Raw genomic sequence first — 9,715 nt, forward strand, 5'->3', positions numbered from 1 at the left:
ACTGATCTTATTGTACATACATGCCGTGTTGTGCCTTATCTGTACCTCTCTTCATTACCATCACACAGGGAGCGCTCTCCCCCTCCTGTAGCTTCCATTGACCAGTACTTTCACTGGTCACTATCAGTGTGACTACAGGATGAGGATGAGGGGATATTTCTGCCCTCCTGATCCATGTGAAATAGAGGACCCCTACAGCCAAGGAAGGTGCAGAGATGTGCAGTATTTCTGTTACATGTATTTGAAATATGTATTTTGTCATTTGCATTACACTGGGCAATTACTACACTCCAATGTATTTTGTAACAAGATACTTTTGAGAGCTGTAGTTTGTATTTTCATAATACAAAACCCTTTTCTATACTATTTTTAATAGCAGTTCACAATTTTTGTTTCCCCCTTTCACACAGTATTGGTATCAGAAGTCTGGTGGCACTATGGTGTGATAAGAGTGTCTGCTAAATTAACTAAATATACATGTACTGTATATGTAAAAATGGACAATTGCAAGGGATGCTGAGTATTATTCTAATGAGCTCCGTCTCAAAACAAGGCCAATAATAATACCCAGTGTGATTTGCAGTTGGTTTGATCATTTTCACATATACAGTGGGGCAAAAAAGTATTTAGTCAGCCACCAATTGTGCAAGTTCTCCCACTTAAAATGATGAGAGAGGCCTGTAATTTTCATCATAGGTACACTTCAACTATGACAGACAAAATGAGAAAAGAAATCCAGAAAATCACATTGTAGGATTTTTAATGAATTTATTAGCAAATTATGGTGAAAATTACAGGCCTCTCATCTTTTTAAGTGGGAGAACTTGCACAATTGGTGGCTCACTAAATACTTTTTTGCCCCACTGTACATTTACATTTTGGTAATTTAGCAGACACTCATATCTGGAGTGACTTAAAGTCAGTGCATTCAACTAAGGTAGAAAAATACAACACATATCACAGTCATGGCAAGTAAAAAGTTTCTGTAACTGTTACTAACAGTATTGTTGCAATTCGGACCATGTTCCTGCAAATTAATTTCTACAAATACACGTTGTATTTTAATTAAACACATTTCAAAATACTTATTTTGATGCAATGCTCTTTATGGTATTTTGTCATCTGTGCCATCCCCGGGGAGGTGATAGTAAGGCAGACTTGTATCAGAGTCTTCAATTGCAAAGTGAGTAATTTACAGGTTCAGGAGTCCATATGAACAGTGACATTTTAGTTCTAAACATTAGCCAAACACTTGTAACTTGCTAATTTATTTCCCAATAAATGTATGTACAGTGCATTTGGAAAGTATTCAGACACCTTGACTTTTTTGTCATTTTGTTACTTTACAGCCTTATTCTAAAATGTATTTAATTGTATTAAATTTACCCATAATGACAAAGCTAAATCAGGTTTTAGAAATGTTTTATTTTTACTAGGCAAGTCAGTTTAGAACCAATTTATATTTACAATGACGGCCTACCAAAAAGGCAAAAGGCCTCCTGCAGGGACGGGGGCCTGGGATTAAAAAACATTAATAAATACAATATAAATATAGGACAAAACACACATCCCAACAAGAGAGACAGCACAACATTACAGAAAGAGAGACATAAGACAACAACATAGCAAGGCAGCAACAGATGACAACAGCATGCTAGCAACACAACATAACAACATGGTAGCAACACAACATGGTAGCAGCACAAAACAAAGGACAAAGGTCAAGAAGGCACAAAGGTCAAGAAGGTAGAGACAACAATACATCACGCAAAGCAGCCACAACTGTCAGTAAGAGTGTCCATGATTGAGACTTTGAATGAAGAGACTGAGATAAAACTGTCCAGTTTGAGGGATTGTTGCAGCTCATTCCAGTCGCTAGCTGCAGTGAACTGAAAAGAGGAGCGACCCAGGGATGTGTGTGCTTTGGGGACCTTTAACAGAATGTGACTGGCAGAACGGGTGTTGTATGTGGACGATGAGGGCTGCAGTAGATATCTCAGATAGGGGGGGAGTGAGGCCCAAGAGGGTTTTATAAATAAGCATCAAACAGTGGGTCTTGTGACAGGTATACAGAAATGACCAGTTTACAAAGGAGTATAGAGTGCAGTGATGTGTCCTATAAGGAGCATTGGTGGCAAATCTTATGGCCGAATGGTAAAGAACATCTAGCCGCTCGAGAGCACCCTTACCTGCCGATCTATAAATTATGTCTCCGTAATCTAGCATGGGTAGGATGGTCATCTGAATCAGGGTTAGTTTGGCAGCTGGGGTGAAAGAGGAACGATTACGATAGAGGAAACCAAGTCTAGATTTAACTTTAGCCTGCAGCTTTGATATGTGCTGAGAGAAGGAGAGTGCACCGTCTAGCCGTACTCCCAAGTACTTGTATGAGGTGACTACCTCAGGCTCTGAACCCTCAGAGGTTGTAATAACACCTGTGGGAAGAGGGGCTTTCTTCTTACCAAACCACATGACCTTTGTTTTGGAGGTGTTTCGAACAAGGTTAAGGGTAGAGAAAGCTTTTTGGAGACTAAGAAAGCATTGTTCTAGAGCATTTAACACAAAATCTGGGCAGGGGTCAGCTTAGTATAAGACTGTATCATCTGCATATACATGGATGAGAGAGCTTCCTACTGCCTGAGCTATGTTGTTGATGTAAATTGAGAAGAGCGTGGGGCCAGGGATAGAGCCTTGGGGTACTCCCTTGGTGACAGGCAGTGGCTGAGACAGCAGATTTTCTGACTTTATACACTACACTCTTTGAGAGTAGTTAGCAAACCAGCCCAAAGACCCCTCAGAGACACCAATACTCCTTAGCCGGCCCACAAGAATGGAATGGTCTACCGTATCAAAAGCTTTGGTCAAGTGAGTAAGAAAATCAGCACAATATTGCTTAGAATAAATGGCAATGTTGACATCATTGAGGACCTTTAAGGTTGCAGTGACACATCCATAACCTGAGCGGAAACCAGATTGCACACCCGAGAGAATACTATAGACATCAAGAAAGCCAGTCAGTTGATTATTGCCAAGTTTTTCCAACACTTTTGATAAACAGGGCAAAATAGAAATAGGTCTATAACAGCTAGGATCAGCTTGATCTCCCCCTTTAAATAAAGGATGAACTGTGGGAACCTCCCCAGAGACAGAATAAAAAGGTTGGAGATAGGCTTGGAGATGAAAGGGGCTGCAACCTTAAAGAAGAAAGGGTCTAAACTAACTGACCCAGATGGGTTTTTGGGGTCAAGTTTAAGGAGCTCCTTTAGCACCTCGGACTCAGTGACTGCCTGCAGGGAGAAACTTTGTAGAGGGGTAGGGGAAAAATAGGGAGATGCATCGGGGATAGTCGCATTAGAAGGGGTGGAAGATGAGGAAATGTTGGATGGGCAAGGAGGCATGGCTGAGTCAAATAGGAATCCTGACTTAATGAAGTGGTGATTACAGAACTCAGCCATGTGCTTCTTGTCAGTAACAACCACATCATCAACATTAAGGGACATGGGCAGCTGTGAGGAGGAGGGTTTATTCTCCACGTCTTTAACCATTTCCAGAACCTCTTGGGGTTAGACCCACAGAGAAAGAACTGCTCCTTAAAGTAACTAACTTTGCCCTTCCGGATAGCCTGAGTGCACGTATTTCTCATTTGCCTGAACGAGAGCCAGTCAGCTTGAATATGCGTGTGCCAAACCTTTTGCCAAATGCAATTGTTGAGGTGGAGTAACTCTGCAAGATCACGGTCGAACCAGGGGCTGAACCTGTTTTTAATTCTCATTTTCTTTATGGGGGCGTGTTTGTTAACAATACCACTTTAAATATCAAAACATAAAGTCCAAGCGTCTTCGACAGAGGGGATCAAGCTCATTCCATACCATTTTACAAAGGCCAGTTGATGAAGGAGTCTATGACAAATCAGGACAGGTTGTTTCACTGAGCAGACATTACAAACACAGGCTGTAAAACAGTGATCACTAAGGTCATTACAGAAAACACCAGACTGATACCTATCAGGATTATTTGTGAGGATAACATCGAGGAGAATAGCCTTTTCTGGGTGTTTGGAGTCATATCTTGTGGGATTGGTGATAATCTTAGAATGATTTAGAGAGTCCCATTGCTTTAGGACTTGGTCAGGGGGTTTAAGCATGTCACAGGTTAGGTCACCTAGCAAGACAAATTCAGACTTAGTGTAAAGGGCCAGGAGACAGCTTAGGGCAGGTAGGGTACAGGCCGGTGCTGATGGAGGACGATAGCACCCAGCAACAGTCAACAAAGATTGCCACTCCCCCACCTTTTGAAGATCTGTCTTGACGTAAAAGATTATAACCAGAAAGGTTGTCATCAGTATTCAAAACTCTCATTCTTAACCACGTCTCAGTAATGACACATCTGGATTGGAGCTGTGAACCCAAACTTTCAATTGATCTATTTTAAGTAATAATCTTCTAGTGTTAACGTTCAGAAAACCCAGGCTTTTACGAGAGTAGAAATCAGTGAAGGAGATATCAGAGCGCAAGTCAAAATTGGGGCTAGCAACTGTAGATGGGCCAGGGTGTACGTGCACATTTCCAGATATCATCAACAGTAATACAATCAAGGCACGGCAGAAGAGGGCTCTGCAGTGCTGATTTATGACATCTGAATGTGCACCAGATGGCGACAGGATCGTATTGTACAGCAATTTCATCAGGTAAAAGTCTGTGTAACCAATAGAGTCAGAGTCCCGAGTGTGGGAACAAACATAGTCTGTTTCATGGTTGGGTAAAGAACGTTTGTAGTCAACAAAGTATGGAGGAGTCATGAGGCAAAATGCACAAGAACATTTTAAAATACATAAGGACTTGGGGCTAGCCATTGTAAGTTCAGAGTCACTCACCCCAACAGTGCCTGTGTGCTGGAGGCGAGTGAAAGCTCGGGAGAGAGGGGTGAGTGTGGTGGGGGTACCTGTACCAGGCAGGGGTAGACAACCAGGGCAGACGGTGAACAGATCGCCAGGTGGATTCCAAGCAGCAGTGCAGCAGGCAATGGGAGTAGGTGTCACACCAAATTGGGAGAAGCTTTTATTTATGGAAGCAGATTTCTTGTAGAAAATGCCAGCGAATGGACTTTGAATAGCAGGAGGGGGCTTCAAGAGGACACTTCAAAGACTCCTGACACTTGTGGGCTCAAAGGCCTTTTACTTCACACCTTAGTGCTAATTGAATTTGTGTCTCGCTCAGTTCCAGGTTGGAATGGTGTCCTCAGGTCTCTGTTGTTTGTTGGCTAGAGCACCCTCCGTATAGCTTAGAAAAAATAAAACACTGGAAGCAGTAATCTCTCCAGTTCATTTTTGCCTAAATGTGTTTGTAGGTTTGGAGTTTTGATCTGGAGCGAAGGCCATGCTGTGGAGGGTAGCATCCTGCATATGTACCTGCCGAAAAATCCAAGTTTATCTAACTTAAAATCTATACTTTTGTAAAAAACATGTTGAAAAATGTGAGAACTCACATTAAGCGGTGTCTCTCTCTCTGAGAGGGGCGTGTCTTCTTGTTTGAAAATGTATAAAAAATGAAATGTTACATTTACATAAGTATTCAGAACTTCTACTCAGTACTTTGTTGAAGCACCGTTGGCAGCATTTACAGCCAAAAGTCTTCTTGGGTATGATGATACAAGCTTGGCACACCTGTATTTGGGGAGTTTCTCCCATTCTTCTGTGCAGATCCTCTCAAGCTCTGTCAAGTTGGATAGGGAGCGTCGCGGCACAGCTATTTTAAGGTCTCTCCAGAGATGTTCGAACAGGTTCAAGTCCGGGGTCTGGCTGGGCCACTCAAGGACATTCAGAGACTTGTCCCAAGGCCACTCCTGTATTGTCTTGGCTGTGTGCTTAGTATTGTTGTCCTGTTGGAAGGTGAACCTACGCCTCAGTCTGAGGTCCTGAGCGCTCTAGAGCAGGTTTTTATCAAGGATCTCTGTGTACTTGTCTCCGTTCATCTTTCCTTCGATCCTGACTAGTCTCCCAGTTCCTGCCGCTGAGAAACATCCCCACAGCATGATGCTACCACCATGTTTCACTGTAGGGATGGTGCCAGGTTTCCTGCAGATGTGACTCTTGGCATTCAGGCATATTTCATTGTATTTCATGGTCTGAGAATATTTAAGTGCCTTTTGACAAACTACAAGCGGGCTCTCATGCCTTTTACTGAGAAGTGGCTTACATCTGGCCACTCTACCATCAAGGCCTGATTGGAGGAGTGCTGCAGAGATGGTTGTCCTTCTGGAAGGTTCTCCTATCTCTACAGAGGAACTCTGGAGCTCTGTCACCTCCCTGACCAAAGCCCTTCTCCCCCGATTGCTCAGTTTGGCCAGGTGGCCAGCTCTAGGAAGAGTCTTGGTGGTTCCAAACTTCTTTCATTTAAGAATGATGGAGGCCACTGTGTTCTTGGGGACCTTCAATGCTGCAGAAAGTTTTTGAAATGAGTGGCCCCAGATCTGTTCCTCGACACAATCCTGTCTCGGAGCTCTACAGACACTGACTTCAACCTCATGGCTTGGTTTTTGGTCTGACAAGTACTGTCAACTGTGGAAACTTATATAGACAGGTGTGCCTTTCCAAATCATGTCCAATCAATTTAATTTACCACAGGTTGATTCCAATGAAGTTGTAGAAACATCTCAAGGATGATCATGGAAACAGGATGCACCTGAGCTCAATTTCAAGTATCATAGCAAAGGGTCTTAAAACTTAAATAAGGTATTTCTGTATTTTATTTGTAATAAATATGCAAATAAAAACTAAAAACCTGTTAATGCTTTGTCATGAGTTATTGTGTGTATATTGATAAGGAATAGAACAAGGCTGTAACGTAACAAAATGTTGAAAAAGTCAAGGGGTCTGAATACTTTCCGAATGCACTGTAAGTAACTGTGATGTGCCTGTGTTTCTTATTAGGGTAGTGGAATAAAATGTATAGCCAAACAAACGCTGATAAATGCTCAAACATAAACCGATTGTCTATGTAGGCCTATAGGAGATGTAGCCTGACAGTAGGCCTATCAGGACCATAGACAAATAAACAATAAATAGTCAGGTCATATTTATGCACGAAAGGTTTGTCCATGAATCTGGGGATGAATGAAGGAGAATTATCACATTGGTAGCCTATAAGGTGTGCATATGATTGTGCTGGCAACAGTTAACATCATCACACAATCCACCACAGCCTACCAAATGGGAAACTCAAGACTGACAAAACACACATGCAACTATACTGAGACACAAATGTGTGTGTGCCACCCTAGACGTGTCAGGGCGCGTAGGTCATGTTGAACAGGATCTGAGACAGCCCAACTGACACACAATCCACACAGCCAAGGGGGTATCCGTGCATGTTTGTGTGTGTGTATATGTGTGTGTGTGCACACATTTTTTTAATGTTGATGTAGAGAAGATGGTCTCAACTGGTATTAAAAGGTGGGCTACTGAATATCATGTTTGGGCTCTAGATTCCCCCTTGTGGTAGCTTGGTGAAGAATGGCCTAAATCTGATGACATCAACTGCTGCACAGTATAACATTATCCGACCAGCATAGTGGGAGAGTAATATCTTGCACACCTATACAACATACCTTGGGTTGTCTGATAATGATGGAGGGTCTGGGGATGATAGGGTACTTCACCCCAAGCTCTAAACCAATCACCAGCTCACGATGCCCCTCAACGCTGTCTGACAGGCAATGGCAGGCCAGAGGTGTCTTAAAGCTGTGGCTCTCCCTCCCTGGCGGTTGACCATTGGAGTTGGAGTAGGTGCCATTCAGAGTTCTTGTTCTGGTGTGTGTAGATATAAAGCTGACAATTCTGTGGTGTGGCTGGTGTTCTAGAGGGGGGTCTGGTTTGGGAACCGGTTGGCAGAGAACAGGGCCCACCACCACGGGGGGTTCTAGATCAGTTGTGCCGGATCGGGAGGGGTCCGGGTCCAGGGACTGTGTAGGGTTGGCTGTAACGTCTGCGGGACTTCCGAAACAGTGGAGCAGCGCAGAACAGGGGAGACCGTGCATGCTGATAGAATGTAGAATCACACGGAAAACAACCATACAAAGCCCCCAATGGCAACAACACTTTCCGGGTGTTTCCCCACAACAGGTCTGTCAGGAGTCAGTCAAGCCACAGCGTTGTCACCCTCAAGAGCCTGCAAGAGACACCTGTTCTCTCCTTTCCCCAGGTTAATATCCTCAGCGCCAGAAGAAGAGGAATTCTAAGGCCATTCTTCACTGTGTTGATGAGTGCACTGAGTATCCACCGGTCAGTCACACTATCTTACCCTGTGTGTTTTTGAGTCCTCCAGCTACAACACACCTTTTTCCTCCACTCATGGTTCAGTATATGATCTAAATACTTAGTAAGCCAATGCTTTATCTCTGTCTGGGTCAGTCTGGGTCTGTCTGGGGTTCCTGGTCTCGACTCCTTCGCCTGGTTGTGACTAGCTCTTCTCTTCTTCTCTCCTCCTCTCGCTCTCTCTCTGGCAGTACAAAAGATGGAACAACTCTCTCTTCAACACAGTGAACCCCTGGTCCTGCCTACCTGCTGTGTGTGTGTGTGTGTGTGTGTGTGTGTGTGTGTGTGTGTGTGTGTGTGTGTGTGTGTGTGTGTGTGTGTGTGTGTGTGTGTGTGTGTTTAAGAGGCATCATGTGTGTGCTGGGTGTCTGATTACCTATGCAGGTACCACCCAGTCCACCAGTCAGTTAGTGGGATGCTGGGGCTGGGCCACGCTGCTCAGGTGCTGCTTGCCACTGGTTACCCACTGATTCAGAGTCAGTTAGCTTTAAACCTTATTTCAATCCTCACCAGTCTGTGCTAATGAACACATCTGATCCTAGACCAGGCACTAGGGTATACAGGGTCACTTGTGTGTTGTGGTTGGGTTGGGTATTGAGGTCCGTGATAGCTCAGGTTACAGCACTGAAACTGATAACCCTCAGGTGAGAGAGAGAGCGAGAGAGAGAACGAGGGAGAGAGAGAGCTTGGCATATCTCCCTACAGAACAGGAGAGAAAGGAGAATACAGGGTCAACTGCTCTAGGGTGACTGACTGCTACTTTAATATTTATACAGGCGAATAAAGCATCCGTTTATCAGTCGCTCATCCAGCCCACGCTATCGTCACACATACATATTTTATGACTCTTTATAATGATGAGGGGTGAGGCAGCAAGCGTCATAAATTGCAAAAACATTAAAATTCTTATACAGCAAGATGTAGACTGGATGCACAAGATATTTCACAGAGAAGTCAACAGTCAGCACAGAATAGACAGGACATCGTACATTAAATAACATGAGTATTAGGGTTAAAGGGATACTTCGGGATTTTGGCAATGAAGCCCTTTATCTACTTCCCCAGAGTCAGATGAACTCATGGATACCATTTTTACGTCTGCGTGCAGTTTGTAGGAAGTTGCGAACTAGAGTCAGCGCAATTGCTAACTAGCGTAATGACTTGAAGTCTATGGTGACTGCTAACAAACTGTACTTTGACTGAAATAGGCAGAACCATAAATATGCCTTTGCACTCTGTTTCTCACCTTCTCTCTCGACATCTCGCTCTCTCTCCCTCCCTCCCTGGGTTAAGCAGCTTCGTGGCAGGGCAGTGTTACTCATGGACAAATTGAACAATGCGCTGGTGATAAAACATGCATGAGCTGCTTTGTCTGAGGATGTAAACAGAGATTTAGTTTACACT

The 9,715-nt window shown here is 43.7% G+C and overlaps 1 protein-coding gene across 1 annotated transcript in view; it reads right to left on the minus strand.

The window, feature by feature from the left end:
• LOC109889397 (protein FAM107B) overlaps positions 1 to 8,490 on the minus strand; it is a 64,818-nt gene extending 56,328 nt beyond the window's left edge. Inside the window, exon 1 of the mRNA XM_031822834.1 lies at positions 7,606 to 8,490. Coding sequence (XP_031678694.1) covers positions 7,606 to 8,070 — 465 coding nt within the window. The 5' untranslated portion in view covers positions 8,071 to 8,490. The remainder of the gene's footprint in view (positions 1 to 7,605) is intronic.
• Between the last annotated feature and the right edge of the window lie 1,225 nt (positions 8,491 to 9,715).

This window comes from Oncorhynchus kisutch, linkage group LG4, assembly GCF_002021735.2.
Source record: "Oncorhynchus kisutch isolate 150728-3 linkage group LG4, Okis_V2, whole genome shotgun sequence".
Classification (NCBI taxonomy): Eukaryota; Metazoa; Chordata; class Actinopteri; order Salmoniformes; family Salmonidae; genus Oncorhynchus; species Oncorhynchus kisutch.